Below are 21,397 nucleotides of genomic sequence, written 5' to 3'. Positions count from 1 at the left end.
TACTTCCTTTGTCCTTATGGGGAGAATAAGTTTATTTAATATGATTATTTTCCCTAAGTGGTTGTATCTTTTACAAATGCTCCCCTTATATTTGAAACAGAAAGACAATAAAAGTCTTTATAAAGCAGTGACCTCTTTTTGCTGGGGAGGGGAGGGGCAAAAATAAAGTTCTCCAACTTACTAGGCAATTGGAGATGGGGTGGATTGGGTCTTCCTGATATTAAACAGTACAGTGTGGCCTGTTTGCTTCGACACTTGGGAGATTGGCTCTGCAATACAGAAGTCTATACTCCGGGGGGAATGGAAAAGGCATTATGTCACCCTTGGCATCTTAACTATATCTTACATCTAAAAACGTATCTCTTCCTGACCATTTGCGCTAGACTTCCTGAGCCGGTACGTCAAGCTCTATCTCTGGCCGTCTTCAAATCTAAGCTAAAAGCCCACCTTTTTGATGCTGCATTTAACTCCTAACCCTTATTCACTTGTTCAGAACCCTTATTTTATCATCCTCACTTTAATATTCCCTTATCTCTTGTTTGTCCTGTTTGTCTGTCCTAATTAGATTGTAAGCTCTGTCGAGCAGGGACTGTCTTTCATGTTCAAGTGTACAGCGCTGCGTATGTCTAGTAGCGCTTTAGAAATGATAAGTAGTAGTAGTTCTATAGTGCAGCCACTTAAAACATTGTGGAGAGATACGGCTAGACCTAGGGCCTTTGATCCTGGGTGTAGTACCCTGTTGCTTATATATGGAAATGCAGATTTTTAGACCAGGGCTAGATAACCCTATGGTGGTTAGGTGGGTGGGACAGGGCCTACATTTTCTTAAACAATTTCTATTGGCAGATGGAAGAATACAAGACCTCTCAACTTTGTTAGGAGCACCTCCAGATTTAGCAGATCAGTTTGCGTATCAGCAAATCTCTCACTATATACAATCCCTGAATAAATCTATGTCCAGTATAGATATGGAATCTAAATTTCAAGAGTTATTTGATATGCCCTCAGAACACCTGATCTGCATATGTTTATCGCATAAGAGGCTGTTGGCTAGTAGACCTATACGAGACTTACATGTTCTGGCAGCTCACTGGAGTGCAGATTTACAACAACATGTAGGACTAAATTCAGTAGAGTGTGCCTAAAAAATCGGTCCCCCCCCCCCCCCCAAATAGCACTTAGCAGATTTACCGCGTAGCTTTTCAGGCAAGCCTTTGGGGAAACAATATGACTGGACCCTCTTTCTAGAGATATATCCTAGTCCTTTTACCTTCTCCCTCTCTCCTTTTACCTCTCTGCATGATTTTATTGCTTTCCTATCATCAGTGGAGTTCATTTCCTCTTTCTTTCTGTTATTTTAGTATGTACATCGTTCTGTTTCACCCTGGTGGCTAGAGCAGTCTAGTAAAAGTCTTTACACCCTTAGTTCATTTTTTTACAGTCTTCTAACTAAATATACAACTCAGACTCATTCATGGCCCGATATAACCGACTATCTGCTGATTTTCAGCCCCGCTTTAGTGATTATATTTGGCTGCATGAATTCATAGGGTATCTTTGGCCAGTTTGAACATAAATGGCAAAGTCTGAATATCAAAATAGCTGGTTATATTCAAACTGACCACAAATTAACCAGCTGTTCAATGCCGGTCACCAGAAAATGACCCAGCATTGAATATCTGGGTTTAGCACCAACTGTGGGAGTTGGCCAGGCTAACTCAAGCAGTCTGAATATGCCCCCCCCCCCATGTATTAAAGGCTTGGGAGAAAAGGCAGGCTTTCACCTGCTTCCTGAAGTAGAGGTAGTCTCGAGTTAGTCATAACTCCTTTGGGAATAAATTCCAGAGCATGGGTGCTACTTCTGAGAAATCTCTCTGGTGGATATCACTTTGTACAATTTCTTTTGATAAGGGTACAGATAGTGATGCTCCTTGAGAGGACTAGAGTTTTACATGTAGCCCTGTAAGGAAAGGTGAAAGGGATGGGACTTGATATACTGCCTTTCTGTGGTTACAATCAAAGCGGTTTATATATTATATACAGGTACTTATTTTGTACCTAGGGCAATGGAGGGTTGGGCTTTCCTAAAATTACGCGCAATGTTATAGAATATGCCCGATCCACACCTAAGTGAGACACCGACATTTATACCAGGATTTAGCTGGGGTAAATGGTCACGCCTAAATTTTAGTCGTAGAATGGGCACTATGTGTAGTCTAGAAACTGCGTCTAACTTTAGGTGTGCATGCAGTCACACAATTTTATTTAAGCCCTTTTCTCCATGTAAAACTTTTATCAAATTATTCTCACATTGATTGGATCTCTTGAGAAAAGCACTCAAACGTAGGTGTGCACCATGAGGTTGACTGGATTATTCCACTGTGACCCCAGAGCAGTGGTGTAGCTACAGGTGGGACTGATTCGTGGCTGAGGCCTACCCAAGACGTTTCAGCAGTGGCCAGCTTGTTCCCCTCTCTTACTCTCTTCTACATCCAGATCTAACACTTGCCCCTGCTCGCTCATGGTCCAGCAACTTCCCCTCTCTCTAAACCTCCCCCTTCCTGGTGTACCTTATTACCTTCAAAGGCAGAAGCAGCAACGCGCATCCATTGCCTGCACCCTGCATGCTTCCCTCTGCTGCATACCGCCCTCACTAGAATCACTTCCTGTTTCCTCTCTGGTAGGATGCTGCTGAGGGAAACCTGCGGGACTGGTGCAAGCAGAGGATGCATGTTGTTGCTGATGCCCGTTAAGAAGCTGAGGTACATGGAGGGGGGGGGGAGTTGGTAGGCTGCGGGCGAGGAGGCAGCAAATGTCATATCTTGGGGGGTGGCAGGGTGGCAAATACAGAGAAGAGGGAGCAAGATGCAGGATAAAGGGGGGGGGGGGGGGTAGTTTTGGGAGACCCACCCAACTTTACTGTGGGCCCACCCAAAATAGTATGCTACTACTCCAGAGGTGTCTGGAAGTTTATAGTTTATGGTTTATTTAGATTTTGCTATACTGCCTTTTACAAATGCATCAAAGTGGTTTATAATAAAATTTTAAAATTTAAAAGAAAAGGCAGGAAATAGAACTCCATTGTTCAAAGAAAAGAAACATTACAAAAGGACATTCATCAACAAAAACAAAAGCATATAGGAAAGAAGAGGCAACAGGGAAGGGAGAAAGGGGAAAATCAAGAGAATAGAGGAACCAACGGAAGGAAAAAGGGAGACAACCAGATACCAGGTGATGTGCAAGGGCTGTGACAATCTTTAGGTGCATTGACAGAACATGTCTGTTCTAAACAGAGGCCTATAGCTGAGCCTCAAGCTGCACACGTGTAAAATGGTCGCCTTGTCAAACCAAAACCTGTTGATGCTTTGAGTCCAAGAATTCTGCTTCAGTCCTGCATATCCTCCTTCTTTTGCCACTCTCTTTCTCTTCTGAGCCACAGCACCCACAATCTTCATTGGGACAGATATTCAAAGTGATATCCGATATACAGAGCCCATTTGCCAATTTTCAATGGAACTCGGTGTTCTGTTTATATTAACCTCCGCAAGCAGTAGTAGGTGATCTTTGATTCACAAGTGATCTTGACCATTGTCTGTTGATATATTATGATGAACGATAGATCTATCCAGATATAGTACAGCTTGTTCTGCTATGAGTGAACATGCTTTAAGTTACATGTAGTCTGCGCTGAAGACATAACAGCCTTTCCTGTTCTCTCGCTTCCTTCCCCATGCAGTTGGATGATAGTGGAAGTGTTGCAGGCAGCTGGTCCACAGTGCGAGTGCCAGGCAGTGAGGACGAGCTCCACCTCACTGAACTAGAGCCTTCCAGCCTGTATGAAGTGCTGATGGTGGCGAGAAATGCAGCAGGGGAGGGTCAGCCTGCTATGCTCACTTTCCGGACCAGCAAAGGTTAGTGCCATACCTGAGTTTTGTAGCATAAGCAATGGCATGCTAGGGCCTCTGCCTGCCTCTTGCATTGTATACATTTGCCAAGGGGACCGGCAGTCATTTTCATATGATGTAGAAAGTTACATGAAAATACTTTTAAAACAAATAGAAGGAAATATTTTTTTCACTCAATGAATCGTTAAGCTCTGGAACTCTGTACCAGAGGATGCTTGCCCTGGGATTTGTAGCATGGAATGTTGCTTCTATTTGAGGTTCCAGAATGTTGCTTCTATTTGGGGTTCTGGAATGTTGCTTCTGTTTGGTGTTCTGGAATGTTGCTACTATTTAAATTTCTGCCGGGTACTTGTAACCTGGATTAGCCACTGTTGGAAACATGATACTGGGTTAGATGGACCATTGGTCTGACCCAGTATGGCTACTTTTATGTTCTTATGCATGTACCATCAACTGCACATCTTATGACTGAGGCTTGTTCACTAAAGTGCAATAAAGTTTAGCACTTACCTCATGTTAAATGCAAAAATTAATAATGTGGTAAGTGCAAAGCCTGTGCGCTAACTGTTGGGGATTTCTTAGCATGTTCCTATTTGATTATTGCACAGAAAAGTGCTTTGCTGCGTGATATGTGTATTTTCAGTTTGTGTAGATACACTTACTGTCTCCTATGTTGGTCTCTGGGGAATGAGAGGTGGGGAGAGTTGTGCTCATTTCTTAAGACTGGCCAGCTTCAGGACCCATGAATGCAGGACCTGTCAGCCAGGCAGGGAAAGCACAGTACCTGTTCTGGAAGTTGCAAGGGTTTGTAAAAAAAATGAAAATCGCTTTTATTCTGGCAGAGAGTTGAAGGTTCTGTTATTCTGCAGAGACAGAACCTTAGCCATCGCTACACCTACATGTGCAGAAAAAGAGCAACATCACTTGGAGGCTTTGCATAATGAAAGTTCCAGCATCAACGAATATGTAATGACTTTACAGCAAACATACACATGTATTTCCCACCTTTTTAAAAGGTGCAGATACAAGACGAGCCAACTAAGTAGCTGAATTAAATGATTCCTTTTACTGTAGCTGCTTCTTTCAGATGCCTTGGATCAAGTGCAAAAGCCAACGGAAACTTATTAAATTATATATGCTTTCTCATTGTAAAACATATATGGGACAATATTCAGCAGGAGGTAACCAGTTGTGGGGGTGGGGGGGGCTTCTAGTCAGTTACATCCTACTGACTGGGTGATTCCTCGATTTTTAACATCGTATAACTGTATTTTGCCACTGAAAATTTGAGGAAGCTGCTGTGGCACTAAATGCTTAATGCCTGGGGGAGGGGGTCTGTGGAGGGAGTCAGGGCACAGCAAAAAGGCTTATCCTAACTTTGTGCATTTTGTTATCTGTAAACCAGTCTGAATATTGGCTGGCACCCAGATAACTTTGATGCCATGCGTGAGCCAAATATTCAGTGCCAGTGCCCAGATTTGGCCTGGCATTGAATATCTGGGAATCCAGAAAAGAAGCACAATGGGCTCTCAAGAATGGAAAAAGTGTGCATTACTATGACCCAACACAGGCTGTGTTTTGGCATCAGCTAACGCCTGCTTCGGGGGTCAATTCAAGCAAGCAGCACTCAATACTAAAGTTGTTACGCAAGAAATATTGTCTCCGCACAATGAATGTCCGCTGAAGACGGTAGCATAAGTTCTTGATGCGGAGCAAACTGCCAAGAAAAAATGCCAAACATTGCAAATATCCGGGAGAAGCTTTTTCCACAGCAGTCAGTGCTGGAACAATCGCTGACCACCATGGATTGAGTATTAGCTCTATACATTTTGGCTCATCCAAACCATGGCCCTCTGGAAACTCTGCAACCAGGTCATCTACACCTTTTTGCTTGGAAGGTTGAAAGAAACCAAGTTCTGTCCCTGTCAACCCCCCCCAGCCCCCCCCCCAAATCTCCCTACTGGCTGACATTTAAAGCAATTTAGCTGGCCACTGACTGGTTGAATCACTTGGTCGGGGCTATCCACTAATTTTCAGTGGCACTTAACCAGCTAAGGGGTCCTTTTACTAAGGTATGCTGAAAAATGGGCTGCGCTAGTGTAGGTGCATGTTTTGGGCATGCACAGATCCATATTTCAGCGTGCCTGTAAAAATAGCCTTTTTAAAATTTTTGCGAAAATGGACGTGCGGCAACATAAAAATTGGCACGAGTCCATTTTGGGTCCGAGACCTTACCGCCACCCATTGATTTAGTGGTAAGGTCTCACTCGGTAACCATGCGGTAATCATCTACACACTTAGAATGATGATTATTACTACCCAGTTTGTGCAGCGCTTAGGAAAATAAAAATTATTTTCTAGCACGCATAGCAGACACGTAAAAAAAGGAAATGACCTCCCGGGCCACGTGGTAGCCGAGTGGTAACTCCAAATTGATGCACGTAAGATGCACGTACACGCCTTCGCGACTTAGTAAAAGGGCCCCTAAGTGCTGCTGAAATTCGTGGTTAGCGCTAAACTCAAAACCGGCTATGTTGGGAGTGTTCTGGGGCAAAATCAGCACTTGACTGTGTAAGAGCTGATACTCAGAGCCCTTAAGTAGCCAGGTTCAGGTCATAAATGGGACTGCATAAAAGTCTGTCCTATTTTTACACGCTATCCCATGGCTGCTTAAGTGCTGAATATCGACTTAAGTGGCTATGTGTTAGTGGCTCAAAAATAACCAGATATTCAGAGTTGAAACCTGGACAGAACCCAGCTTTGAATGTCTGGGAATAAGTCCGTCAGCCCCTGGCTGCATATCAGGCATATCCTCCTGCAGTCTACGCTGAACCCAGATATTCAATGCTGGGCTGTTTCCGGTGACCGGCATTGCATATCCAGCTTATTTCCGGTTTATTTTTAGCCGATTTGAACTTAATTGGCCAAGCCGATGTTCGGCGCTGGCCGGTTAAGTTTGAACCTGTACCACCTATTGACACGGCAAGATTTGGGCACCAAACTTAGCCAGCGATGTGCTGAAAATTGGCGGATAGCCGATTATATCATGGCCTGTTAAAGGGTTTTAAATATTGGCCGGCTTATATTCTGACAAGTAAAGACACAATATAAATTGTACTGCACTGATCAAGTGATTCACAAGATCCAACACATGCCTATCACCACCAAGGAAGGCTGTTTCTGGCTGTATAGGATGTCCACACGAGAGTCATACTACTAGCACTGTATCCAGCCCAGGCAGAGCTCTGGTATGAATTCAGCTCCTGTCAGTTTTATAAATAGTGGTCCTTGGTTGGCAGGCCTATGAATTGTTTCACCTTCCCCTTCACATACTAGATTCAGTTCTCAGTACTGTTTATCACAGACAGGCAGTGCCAGGGTCATCGCTGGTGTGCATACAGCTGTTTCTCACATTTCGGGTTGTTTTCACAGAACTTTACATTTACTGATAATGTCTCACACAAGCTGGTTAGTAAATTTCCATTGTAAAAAAGACCGTACGCTTTAAGGCCAATATTCAGACCGTAGGGGTTAGCCCGGCTAACTCCCGCAGTCACCGCTAAACCCAGATATTCCAATTCCGGGCCATTTCATTTATTCATTTATTCTATTTATATACTGTTTCTTATTGCGATAGCAAAACAGAACGGTTTACATTAAAAAAAAAATACATCTCAAAGCATACAAAAAGAACTTCAGTCAATAATAGGAAAGCACAGCAAACCAGACGCAGTAAAAACATGGTTAGTACAACACAATATCTAAATTAAAATACACATTAAATACAGTTTAACCTAAATTTTAGCATTTACCGTACTCTTATAGATTCTCTTCAATATAATTGGTAAAAAGAAAAGTCTTAAGCAGTTTTTGAAAGTGAGTATAAGATTTCTCCAGTCTAATTTCCTGTGACCGACATTGAATATCCGGTTTATTTTGGGTCGATTAGAAGATAACCAGCTGTGTTGATATTCAGACTTAGCTGGTTATCTTCTAACCAGCCAAAGATATCCTATGTATTCACATGGCCAAATATGGCCGCTAAAGCGGGGCTGAAAATCAGTGGATAGTCAGTTATGTCAGCCGATATAACTTGCTATCTGCTAACCGCTAACCGGTGATATTCAGCGAGAGATAGCCGGCTATCCCCCACTGAATATCGCCAGATAGCCAGTTATGGGGCATTTAACTGACCAGACGCCGGTCCTGGCCAGTTAAATGGTTTCGAATATCGGGGTGGGGGGGGTTGTTCATGTTAAGAGTTTTCTATACCGCCTCTTCCAGTGAACAGATCAAAGCAGTGCACAATCTAAGATTAAGTAACAGTGCCAACACAAGTTAGAAATGAAACGAGATATTATAATAGGAAAGAATACTTCATGCAGCAAGCTCGAACAAACAAGTAAATAAATAACAAACAGGACAGACACAAACACACACACACAACAAAGACTAAAAAGAAAAAAGTCAAACTATGTAGGTTTACCTAGTGGGACCCCCGGACCCCCGACAGCTGAAGGCCAAACTAAAAAAGTGGGTTTTCAAAAGATGCTTAAATTTTATGAAGGACTCCTCGCTATGAAAAATTAAGGGGAGATCGTTCCAAAAATCCAAAGCTAAAAAATAAAAAGCAGATTTACGCATTGATTCAAATTTAGCTTGTCTGGCAGTACCAGTCAGTATCAGAGAGGGGGTATATGGAATTGTTGATGAATAGAGATAAGAGGAGACATTTCTAGAGTAAGATTTATGAGTGAGGCATAGAACTTTAAGCCAGATACAGAAAGAAACTGGGAGCCAGTGGAGTGGCCTGTGACTCTCTGCTTCCTATGAATAATGGCTTTCTGAAATCATCATTTCTACACGCAGAAACTCTACTTTTATAAATGCTGTTATTTCCACGTGAAGACCCTTCTAAACTAACCATAGTGTTCCATGGGGTGCCCATTTTGTGTGCCTCTTGTGATGACCCTGGCATGAGATTCAACCCTGGTTCTAGTTGAGCTGGCAGTACAAAGGAGCAGAAAAAAGCTGCTGGTTTAAAAGACAGAGAAGAACTTGCCCCTTTACCGAAGGCAAGACTGTTCAATCACCCGGCATAATGGTAAAATCCCCCTGCTGTCATGGCAAGAAAAACGGGGGGGGGGGGGGGGGGGGGGGCTGCAGAGATTTCATTTTGAAAGTCACACAAGTATTTTATGCCATGTGGATGTTCAAATATCCACATTCCTTATTGGCTTTTGAATTCAAGTTGGAATTCCAGACTGAAAATTACCCACTAAAGGCCAAAATGCAGCAGGGTCCTTTGCCCAAAGAGCTTAGTTCCAGCAACAGTGTACAGCTCGATGGCATAGCCACAGGTGGGCCAGGGCCCACCCACTTAGGGCTCAGGCCCACCCAACAGTAGCACATGTTTAGCAGTAGCATAAGTCATCCCCTTGATTGTAACGAAAATGCACCCGGGCATGTTTTTGAGCACTTGCCTGCTGCAGACTGCCAAGGTGGAAAGAAGCGTTTTCCCATCAGCAGAGATATTTTTTTGGTGGTGGTGGGGGGACAACGCGTGGTGCCCACCCACTTCTTGCCTAGGCCCACCCAAAATCTATTGTCTGGCTATGCCACTGCTACAACTGCCTTATAATCTTGATTTGCCTTATAATAGAATGTGTTTAGCGTGTGTGGTTAGGCTTTAATGATCCAGTACCCATTCTGTGTCGTCAACTGTTTTCTTAATAGAGAGACTGACCTCTTCCAAGAACACTCAGGCTCCATCTCCCCCTGTTGGCGCACCAAAGCACCCAGTGCTCCCGGATGGCAGTAATTCAAAATTTGGAGTGGTGCTACTGGACTCCTCCAGCCACAGTGGAGGTAAGTACTGGCAGTGGATCCAGTGGCAGAATAACTATGATAATCTTATGCTTTTCATTCTGCAGCAAAAACAGATTTTCAAGTCTTCTGTTCCTGCACTTTTCTGAAAGATAGGGAGTGGGTAATGGTTATTTGGAATGCTCACTACATGATAGAAGAGAACTTTATAGGACCGATATTCAGCCAGTGGGAGGCAGCCCGCATAAGTGCTGCAGTCAGTGCTCACCCTGGACATTCAATGCCAGGCCGTTTCTGGTGACAGCATTGAAGATCTGGGGCTTTTTTGGCTGGGTGTAACTTAACCAGCTATGCGAATATTCAGGGGTCCTTTTATTAAGGTGCGCTGAAAAATGGCCTGCACTGGTTTAGACGAGTGTATTGGACGCGCGCAGGTCCATTTTTCAGCGCATCTGCAAAAAAGGCCTTTATTTCTTTTTGGCCGAAAATCGACGTGCAGCAAAATAAAAATTGGTGCGTGTCCATTTTGGGCCTGAGACCATACCGCCACCCATTGACTTAGCGGTAAGATCTCACTTGTATACCGGGCGGTAATGGTCTACACGTATAGAATGACGATTACCGCCCGGTTTCCGCCACGTGCCGGAAAATAAAAATTATTTTCCGGCACGCGTAGCGGACATGCGTAAAAATCGAACTTACCAGCCGGGCCACACAGTAGCCGGGTGGTAACTGAATTGACGTGCGTTGGGCGCACGTTGGCGCCCGTGCGACTTAGTAAAAGGGCCCCTCAGTGCTGGCTGGTTAAGTTAATAGCGGACAAAGATAGTACTGCTATTTATGTGGTCCAATTTGCCCACTACACTTGGAGGGGCATTTTCGAAAGAAACGTCGCAGAATTTGGACGTTTTACAAAGACGTCCAATTTCCAAAGCAGGAAGAAGGTAATTTTCAGAAAAGATGGATGTCCATCTTTTGTGTTCGAAAATACCATGGATGTCCAAAGTCAAGCCATTGGGACGTGGGAGGAGCCAGCATTTTTAGTAGACTGGTCCCCCTGACATGCCAGGACAGCAATCGGGCATCCTGGGGGGCACTCCAGTGGACTTAATAAAATGCTCCCAGGTACACAGCTCCCTTACCTTGTGTGCTGAGCCCCCCCAAAACCCACTACCCCCAACTGTACACCACTACCATAGCCCTTATGGGTGAAGGGGGCACCTATATGTGGGTACAGTGGGTTTCTGGTGAGTTTTGGAGGGCTCATAGTTTCCTGCACAAATGTAAGCAGTAGTGGGGGGATGGGCCTGGGCCCACCTGTCTGAAGTTCACTAAACTACTCCAGAGACCTGTATGCTGCTGTCATGGACCTGAGTATGACATCTGAGGCTGGCAAGTAATGTTCTTCAACACACCTTTTTGGGACGGGAGGGGGTTAGTGACCACTGGGGGAGTAAGGGGAGGTCATTACTGATTCCCTCCAGTGGTCATCTGGTCATTTGGGGCACCTTTTTGTGCCTTGTTTGTAAGAAAAACAGATCTAGCTCAAAATGTCCAAGTTTTAGTACTGGACGTTTTTGCTTTGTTCTGTTATGGCTCAAAGACCTCCAGATCTTAGGAACACCCAAGTCCCGCCTTGAACATGCCCCCTTGAGATTTGGACGTCTATCCGATGGACTTCTGAGAAAGACGTCCAAAATGCGGTTTCGATTATTCCAATTTGGACATTTCTGTGAGATGGACATCCAAATGCCGATTTATGTCACTTTTGGACGTCCATGTCTTTTGAAAATGAGCCTCTTGGCCTGCCAGAGCTTGAATATTTGCAGATAGCTGGCTATATCACACGATATAGCCAGTAAGCCACTATGCGCTAACTGTGAATATTTGGCAGAGATAACCGGCTATCTCCCACTGAATATTTGCTCTTAGCCTGCTAAACGCTATTTAACCAGTCAGGAGCCGTTTCTAGCTGGTTAAATAGCGCTGAATATCGGAGGGGTATGAATTTTGTATACATTTAGGGGGAAGTTATCCACATAGACCACTGTTAAGTTGGGTTATTTTACCATAAGTAAATTATTTATTTTAGCATAGGGTCCCATTTTATGCAATGAGACCCTGTACTAATATAATTTGACTTGTGGTAAATAACTCGACAGAACAGTAGCTCATGTTGATGACTCACCCCCCCCCCCCCCCCCTTAAAGATGTTTCAATTTCACTAACTCAGTCATTTTCAAGCTGAAAATGTTTTTCTGGGCGGGGGGAGTATTGTAGCTCACTGCTCCTAGTAATGCTCAAGGCAGCTTGCAGTATTTGTACAGTTCAGATAGAATTTTTAAACATTTTAGAGCCTTTTAATGTACATTAATGCATAGATTATTGTGCATTAAATTGATTGACTACACATGCTGGGTTTCATATTCAAAAGGGTTTAAAGGGGCAGGAGAGGCTCCAGTGTTAGGTAACGCTGCTAGACAGGACGCCGACCTGCTGAGATATAGTAACCCTGTTTCTCTTTATTCTCTCTGTCCCAACTGCTGCCTTTCATGTCCAGTGGCTGCTGTAAGTATACATACACCACTGCATGCTTTCAAATGCCATTCTTGTTTCTTCCTAAAAATTCCCTAGTTGAAATTAAGATGAGGACTGTTGGGGCTTGAAGTATGTCTGCCTTCAAATGACAGTCTGCAGTGTTCTGGTCATTGGTGTGGCTAAGGAGGGGCCTCTCCTCTCCCCTGGTGACACCCTGCAGTGTCTTGGTTAGCATTGTGAATGGAGGAAAGCCCCCTTTGAGGATTATCTTTTCTTCAGTGATGTCCTGAGAAATACCTCCTGTGACTTCCCTTCTTAGGATGCTTTGCTGGGCTCAGGCTGGCTGAGGAGGAGCCTCCTCTGGTTTACCTGAGGTGTTTCTGTACAAATAGTGGCAGGCTTTGTTCTGATTTTCAACAGAGTAAAAGACCAACTGTTCCTAATATCTTGGTCCTGCAAGGGGTATTAGATTTCAGAGGACTTTTAGCTCACTATTCCCTGTACAGGAACGTGTCTATGGAACTGCTTTCCCATTGCTATAAGGTTCGATGACAACTACCTTAGCTTTAGGAGGAAGTTAAAAACCTTCCTGTTCCCAAAGAGTGCAGTGTTATGTATCTTCAGTGTATTGTACAAAACTGTTACTTGCAAATTTGCTTTACCTATGTCCTTTCACTGGCTGTCACATACTGAGTTACTATACCTCATGTTGCTGTAATTATATAATCTAACTGATGTAAACCGCACTGAACCCTGAAAAAGAGATTTTAGCGGTATATAAGACCTGATTTGAATTTCAATGTTGTCTTTGGAACCTCTCCCATCCAAGTCTGGCTGGGGAGGAGGGAAAGAGATGGCTAGTGTGAGTATACAGGAAGAGGGCACACATGTAAAAAGTGAATGGAACAGGAAAGAGGAGAAAAGACAAATAGACAGCAGACGCTTAAAGGAGAATTAGCAGAGGGCAGACAGGAAAGCAGAAAAGAGAAACTGGAACCAACATAATGGAAAAATAAAATGTCCAGACAACAATGGTTTAATTTATTAACTAAAATACTGTATGTTAGCTTTAGGAAATGTACATAGCAGATGTCTTTGTATTACGTTCACTAGAAAAGCAAATGCATTTAGCCTTTTATTTCTCCAGTGTTGCAGTACATGCCGAATTGAGGTTCCCAGTTCAGTTCTTGTCTACGTATTTTTATTTCTAATTTGTGATCCCTTGTTCTATATTTGCTGTCGGTGGGATAGTATTGGCTGGTGGGGAGATCGGGGGGGGGGGGGGGAGGCAGGGAGCAGAGGGGATCTGGGAGGCCCCCTGCTTTATTTTCTGACCTGGTTCCTAACATGTCTGACATCAGCCCTGACCCTGGCTGTAGCTGATGGGGATCCCCAAGTATTGGTAGCTGAGGGCCTCCTCAAAAGGCAGCCAAAACTTCCTTCTACCAAGCACTGCAGTCAGCATCAGTATCCTTGACCCACCGCCAACTAAGAAGGGGTGTTGGCATCAGTGGCTGATGGACTTTTCTGCTGTCCACCAATCTTGGTAAAAGGGAGTTCTGGCCTTCGGAGGAAGTCTTCAGCTGACAGACCTTGGGGATCCTCATTAGCTAAACTTTTGAGTTGACAGGTGCTGGGGGGAGGGGGAGAGTGAAGGAAGAGAGAAATTTTTGTGCCCACCCACTCTAAGCTCAGGCCCACCCAAAATTGGCTGTCTGGCTACGCTTCTGGTTTCCAGATTTGCTGATGATTTTAATGATTATATAACAGTGTCTCTTGGGAATGCAATATTGTACTATTCATTCCCTTCCTTTACTGTTCTTGTATTGTCTATGTCTGTTGCTGTGTTTTACGTTAGATTATCTGACAGATCAAATTACTATGTGTACAACCGCCTTGATACTGAAGGGATAGTGCAGTCTATCAAAATCTTCCAAATAAATAAATAAAGGAATGGAGCAGTGAGCATCAACTTGACAGTTATTACCAAGGCATGATGAGGCAGTATTTATGTTATGTACAGGATCCATTTAGCCCATAGTTTTATTATTGATCTTATGTTGTTGTCATATCTATAGCAGAGATTCTCAGTCCAGACCTCGGGACACACCTAGCCAGTCAGGTTTTCAGGATACCCACAATGGACATGCATAGAACAGAGATAGTGCATACAGATTTATCTCATGCATATTCATTATGGATATTCTGAAAATCTGACTGACTGGGTGTATCCCAAGGACTGGGTTGAGAACCCCTGATCTGTAGCAATGCCGTTTTTCATATTCGTGTTAGATATAGTAGTAAAAGTGCATCCACTCCAGCCTCAGTACTGCTGGTATTCATGCTATAAGTAGATCAGAGATGAATTCCACAATTTTTAGACTATCCAAATTGGATCAAAGTTTGTGGATTTTTTTTTTATTTTGGGTAGCTGTGGGTTTGCATCAAAGTAACAAAGAAAGCGGGAGAAAAACCAAAATAGACCAGATGGAAACCACAACGGGTAAGGGCACCAAAGAAGTTTATTAGGACTCAACACGGTCCGTGTTTCGGCCAACCGGCCTTCTTCAGGGGGTCTTCAAATTGACGTATACAGATGTGCCTCCAAAGTTCTTAAGGAGTGAAAGGCAAAAACGCTGGTGCTGTCCGAAATCGAACGTCAGCGTATGATTTTGGACAGCATCAGCGTTTTTGCCTTTCACTCCATAAGAACTTTGGAGGCACATCTGTATACGTCAATTTGAAGACCCCTGAAGAAGGCCGGTTGGCCGAAACACGGACCGTGTTAGGTCCTAATAAACTTCTTTGGTGCCCTTACCAGTTGTGGTTTCCATCTGGTCTATTTTGGTTTTTCTCCCGCTTTCTTTGTTATTTTGGCTTTTTGCGGGAGATCTGGACCTTCTTTGTGTTGGTTTGATGGTTTGCATCAAAGAGCAGGTAGGCAGGTACATATAGTTTGAAACTTGCCACAAGCACTGAGCGAGCAATTCTATAACTGTGCGCCTGTATTTAAGCACCTAGAGGACACCTATTCTATAAGGAAAGTAGGAGATTAATTTCCTTTATACAATACTAATAGCAGGTTAGATATGCATGTATAATTTCGATGTGAGCACTTAGGTCAGCCATAGAGCTGGCCACTAAATTCTAGACAAACACTTGGAGCTTATTGAATTCTATAAGCTACATATGTTAACCCTCTGATTCTATAAAAGTCACTAAAAATTGCGTGCACAAATTTAGGTGTGCGCCCGATTTCTGCGTGCAATTTAATAGAATAATGGCACAATTAGTGCCAATAATTGGCTTTTTAACAAGCAATTATTGGCACTAATTAGATTAAATTGGGACTTATGCGTGTAAATTTAGGTGCGGAATCCACGCCTAAAATTTACAAGTGGCCCGTAAAGGGGGGGGGGGTGCATAAATGGGAGGGTCATGGGCATTTTGGGGCGGATCGAAGGCATGGTTTTAAGTTACACATGTAATTATAGAATATTGGTGCTCCGTGCATAAATTTAGGTGCAGGCATTTGCATCATGTTTTCATTGGTGCAAATAGCGGTGCCTAAATTTCTGTGTGACCTCTCTGCTTAAGCATTATTCTGTAAACTGCCATACTTTAGGCATAGCTTATAGAAAACCACGTCAGCGTTTTTTTCAGCACTGATATTTTTTAGGTGCCATTTATAGAATTCGCCCCATGCTTTACCCAGGCGCTATTCATGTGGATTCCTATCTGTAAAATACATGCTCTGTAAAATATGTGCATATTTATAGAATAACACATAGGCAGAGTTTTGGCATTTACATGCGTATGTGCCTACCCCAACTTACACCATCTCCCTGTTCCCTACGTCTACCACCTTCCTTATCCTTATCCTTCTTATTGTCCACCTCTTTATGTACTATGTTTAGATGTTTTATTCATTTTGCTTTATCTTGTAAATTTGCTATATTATGTAAGCTGCATTGAGCCTGCTGACAAGTGGGAAAGCGCGGGTTATAAATGTTATAATACAATACAATATATACGCTTTTATTCTAATCAATTAGCTGTGTAATTGGCGTGTAATTCTTAGTGCCTACTGCATCGAATTATCTCCAGAGTGCAGTAGTGTAGCCAGAAGTATATTTCTGGGTAGGCCCAGAGATGGACTGGGTGGGCCCATGCATTTCCTCTCCGCACCCATTCCCCCTCCCCGCCCATGTTAAAAATTAATACCTTGGCTGGCAGGGATCCTCAAGCCCTGTCAGCTGATCCCTAGGCCCTATCAGCTGAAGACATCCTCTGCAGAGCCCCTAGGACTGTTTGAACAGTGGGGAACTCAGCGGTGGTTTTCCAGCTGCTGACACCGGCACCCCCTGCACATGCTCAGTTTACGTGCATAAACCGAACATGTGCACACCGCCAACTTCTCCACTGTTCAGATGACCTGAGGGGCTCCATAGAGGATGTTTTCAGCTGGTGGGGCTTGGGGATCCCCAGTAGCAACACTAATGAAGTGCACGGCTGCTATGCCACTGCCAAAATGTCCGTTGACTTTTTCACCTCCTTTTTGTATGGTACTTTTCCCATATAAAATAATGCAGGTAGAATTGAAAATGTAATCTACATACATTATTTTTATTCCCCTACCTAAGCACGCCCCAGGGAACATCTCTTCTACATGTGGCTAAAAGTATGCAAGTCTTGATAGTGTTTTCTTTTAGAATTTAATATTTGGCAAGCTAGTTTTCATAGGGAAATTCCTCCTGAAGTTTCCCTTAGAAAATTCAGGGGTCCACAATGCTGCTGGGTTAAAGGTATGAATCCCCATGATTGCATTTTCAGGCCCACCCCCACTGCTATGTCTTTTTTCCATTGGTAAAAATATAGATGTTATTGGCTGCATGCATACTTTTTCCCCAGATGTCCAGGAGCAATTTTTAAGGGGGATTTGCTGTGGGTAAACAACCATTTACCCTGCAGATGTCTTTTAAAATTGCCTTAAGGATCACTCATCTGACATATAGTTTGAGAAAAGCAAGTTATTCCTCATGAGTCCCGTATCATCCAGTGGTGTCTCCCTCCTTCTTAACTCTCCGCATGTGCTAAAGTATCGGCATTTCTGTTTTCCTTCAGTCCCGGAGGCACCAGATCGTCCCACTGTCTCCACAGCTTCAGAGACCTCTGTCTACGTTACCTGGATCCCACGAGCTAATGGCGGTTCTCCCATCACCTCCTTTAAAGTGGAATACAGGCAGATGGGCAAGAGCTGGCTGCCAGCTGCTGAGAACATCTCCCCAGCTATGCTGTCTGTGGAAGTTCCTAACCTGGAGCCAGGTATAGTGCTTTATCTAGGACTGTTTGCCTATCCGATTCTGCCTGTCTCTTTTTCTGTCTCAGCTAGCTTGTCTTGTCTCTGCTTGTAGAGTAAGTACTTAAACCCATAGAGTGCTTGATTTATTGTAGCACCTGGTGTCCATATGTGATGGTAGTAATTACATGCATGCACTTGTGGGACGGATGTCTTTGCAGCTGGTGGTATAGCATATGAGCTTAGCTTGTCATTAGTGCTTTGTTGCATGAAGAGCATGGCAGCAACCATAAGCACAACAAAGGGGCATGCTTAAGAGCATACCTAAGCCATTATAGAATATCAGCGCAAAGGCGTGCCTGCTTATGATAGGTCAGTAACTGATGTAAGTGGACCTGCCTAGGTATTCCATGCAATCTGCTGGATTCTATGTAGCGCGCCTAGAGATCTGCATGGAAATCCAAGCGTATTCTGTAACAACGCGAGTAGCTTAATTGGCTTAACAAGCCAATCAACATTTTTAACAGCGCTTAACAAGCAATAATGAGCACTAATTGGCAGTAATTACAATTTACATGCACAACTCACTAGGCCTATTCTGAGCCTAAATTCTAATGTGTGCAGTTCAAAAGGGACGTGGCTATGGGCAGAGAAATGGGCATTTCATGTGCGTTGCAAATTTTACATGTGTAGTTATAGAATACGGCCCAGTGTGCAGGGATTTATGCCACATTTTCGTTGGTGTAATTGGATGCACGTAGTTTTAGGCGCTGGAATATCAACTAAGCATAATCTATACACTGCGCTTAAATCTAGGCGACACTTATAGAATATGCTTAGGCGGAAATGTTTACCCCATGGAATTTTTAAAGTGCCATATATAGAATCTGGCCCTATATGTGCAACAGATTGTATTCTGTAAGTTGCACACGTCGTTTGATGATATACCCATGAAACGCCCACGCTCTGCTTGTATGCCCTCTGATAGTTGCACACTAAGCAATTTAGGCACCCTGGCCTCGATATTCAGGCGGCGAGAGGCAGCCTGCATAAGTGCCGCGGTCGGTACTAACCCTGAATATTCAATGCCGAGCCATTTCCGGTGACTGACATTGAATATCCGTTTTTCTTGTGGCCGACGTTAACTTCACTGGCTAAGCCAATATACAGCACTGACCGATTAAGTTAAAAGTGGCCAAAGATAGGGATGCTATTCATGCAGTCTGATCTGCCTGCAAAACTTAGCTGGTCAGTGCTGAATATTGCCAATTATCACACGATATTTCTGGTTAACTTGTCAGCACTGACCGCAAATATCCAGTGGATATTTAACCAGCCAGGAGCACTGATAGTTGATTGTGAGCTCCAAATTATCAGTGTTAATCAGCACATTATTCAATTAAATTAGGTGTGTAATTTGCACGCACATAATTGTGAATTCTATAATGGCAGTTCTGCATGGAACTGCCATTATAGAATACTAGCGGAGTCTCCAGTTTCCCCCAATTTTAGGTACGAGTAGTTACACCATGTCAAAGGCTGGTGTAAGTGCTCACATCTTACTGTTGACAGTTATGTGTGCAACTCCTACTATTCTATAATGATGGGCATGCCTCAACCCTTCCATGCCCCTAAGGAAGGAAATTGTGGAGGCAGACATGATCAGAAGTAGATTAGATCTTTAAAATCTTTATTATTAGTAGAGCAAAATAAAACTTGACATGGCCATGTTTCACCCTACATGGGCTGTGCTAAAGAAAGTGGGAAGTGGACCAATGACTCCAGAGACTGGGACAACTGGATCAAATTATGAGAAATTTTATTACAGACGCGACACAGATCTGTGTTTCGGCCACAGGCCTGCCTCAGGAGTCTCCATAATGTATATTTAAAAGTAAAGTGCCACAGGATAAAAGAACGAATGGTCTTGAAAAAGACCTTTGGAAAGCTTTGTGGCCTGAACACGCAACAGCTCGACATGCCACTTTTGGCTCAGCTGATAGAGCTGCGTGTCGTGCTGTTGCGTGCTCAAGCCACAAAGCTTTCCAAAGGTCTTTTTCAAGACCATTTGTTCTTTTATCCTGTGGCACTTTACCTTTAAATATACGTTACGGAGACTCCTGAGGCAGGCCTGTGGCCGTAACACAGATCTGTGTTGAGTCTGTAATAAAATTTCTCGTAATTTGATCCAGTTGTTTCAGTCTCTGGAGTCATTGGTCCACTTCCCACTTTCCTTAGCACTTTGTTGATCCCGTAGGATTTTGTTTTCATCCACCTAGATGGATTTTCCTCCCTACCTGCTTCAGGGGCTAAACGTTAAGTGTAAATCACAATAAAATATAATATCAATAATGGGTCATTATACACATTCAAAGCAAATCACTAAAACTAAAGAGAAATAAATGATTAATTAATTAGTCAAATAATAATGTCATGTACATAATAGAGTAAATCATGAATATAAACCTAAATGCTTAAAATGTGCAGAGACAGTTAAGTTTTAGACTCCTGCCCAGCAGTGGCGTTCCTAGGGGGGCGGCGCCTCGCCCCCCGGGTGCAGCACCCCCCCCCCCCCCCCGATGCAGCACAGACCCCCCCCCCCCTCTGGTGAAAGACACCCCCCTTGCGTGAAAGAGCCCCCACCGGGTGCATGCCGCTGGGGGGTGGGGTGCCGCAGCGCACGCCTGCTGCGAGTTTACTAACTTTGCTCGTTCGCTGCAGCTCCCTCTGCCCCGGAACAGGAAGTAACCTGTTCCGGGGCAGAGGGAGCTGCAGCGAACGAGAGAAGTTACGAACTCTCGCAGCAGGCTCGCGCCGCGGCACCCCCCAGCGGCGTGCACCCGGGGCAGACCGCCCCCCCCGCCCCCCCCCCCTTGGTACGCCACTGCTGCCCAGCTGCATTCATTAAAACCCGCAAAAGCATTATTCTCCAAGCCTGCAGGAAGTTCATCATCCAGTCTTGCTCTAATATCAGCAGTAGTTATTTAATCAGTGCACTTGCTGAGAGCTCATCATGGCATGCTGTTGAAGTAGTTGTAACTGAGATGAGTTTCAGCTTCTTACTTTTATATCTTCTTGCTGTCAATCAGGAGCCTTGTACAAGTTTCGGGTCATCGCGCTGAACAATTACGGGGAGAGCATGCACAGTATCCCATCACGGCCCTACCAGGTGGCTGGCTTCAGCAACCGCTTCCCTACCCGCCTGGTTATGGGGCCCCACATTGTTTACACGGAAGCCATCACTGACACACAGATCATGCTCAAGTGGACCGTGAGTACAGACCTTAAGAGTATGCTTGTTTTACAAGGTGGAGGTAGACCGTGAAAAGATTTATCCAGACTAAAATCATGTTCTAGATGGATAAATCTACCTGGTTGAAAATCTCAGGTTGCAGAAATTTAACCAGATAAAAAAAGGGAACAGCTTGAGATATACCTGGAGCAAACTTTCAGATTCGGTCAGTATTCTATTCAGTGTTAGTCAACCACATGGCCATTTTTTTTCTGCCTTTTTAGCCGCTGCGGTAACAAGGGCCTCAGCGTGTGGCAAAAACGGCCACCACCGCTAGCAGAGGGCCCCTTTTACCACAGCTTAGTAAAAGGTCCCCAAAGATAGGACTGACTTAAATGTGTTCCGGTTTAACCACTAAACTTAGGCAGTTAAGTGCTGAGTATCGGCACTTAACCGTATAAGTACCAACTCCACCCTCGGACTGCCCACAAAATAGCCGGCTTTGAGTTTAGCAGTCTGTGGTGATATTCAGTGGCACTAACCAGTTAAGGGCCTCCGAATATCAATGGATAGCCCTGCACAAGGGATTTAACTGGT

The 21,397-nt window shown here is 44.0% G+C and overlaps 1 protein-coding gene across 2 annotated transcripts in view; it reads left to right on the top strand.

Annotated features, from left to right (window-relative positions):
• Positions 1-21,397, top strand: part of CDON (cell adhesion associated, oncogene regulated) — a 192,800-nt gene that overhangs the window by 109,302 nt on the left and 62,101 nt on the right. For both annotated transcript variants that reach the window (XM_030220695.1, XM_030220696.1), the window contains exons 9-12: positions 3,737-3,911; positions 9,642-9,773; positions 17,394-17,594; positions 20,658-20,839. In XM_030220695.1, the coding sequence (XP_030076555.1) occupies positions 3,737-3,911; positions 9,642-9,773; positions 17,394-17,594; positions 20,658-20,839 (690 nt within the window). The remainder of the gene's footprint in view (positions 1-3,736; positions 3,912-9,641; positions 9,774-17,393; positions 17,595-20,657; positions 20,840-21,397) is intronic.

Source organism: Microcaecilia unicolor, chromosome 12 (assembly GCF_901765095.1).
Source record: "Microcaecilia unicolor chromosome 12, aMicUni1.1, whole genome shotgun sequence".
NCBI lineage: Eukaryota > Metazoa > Chordata > Amphibia > Gymnophiona > Siphonopidae > Microcaecilia > Microcaecilia unicolor.
The sequence above is the reverse complement of the archived record's forward strand: the minus strand, read 5'-3'. Positions and strand labels throughout refer to the sequence as shown.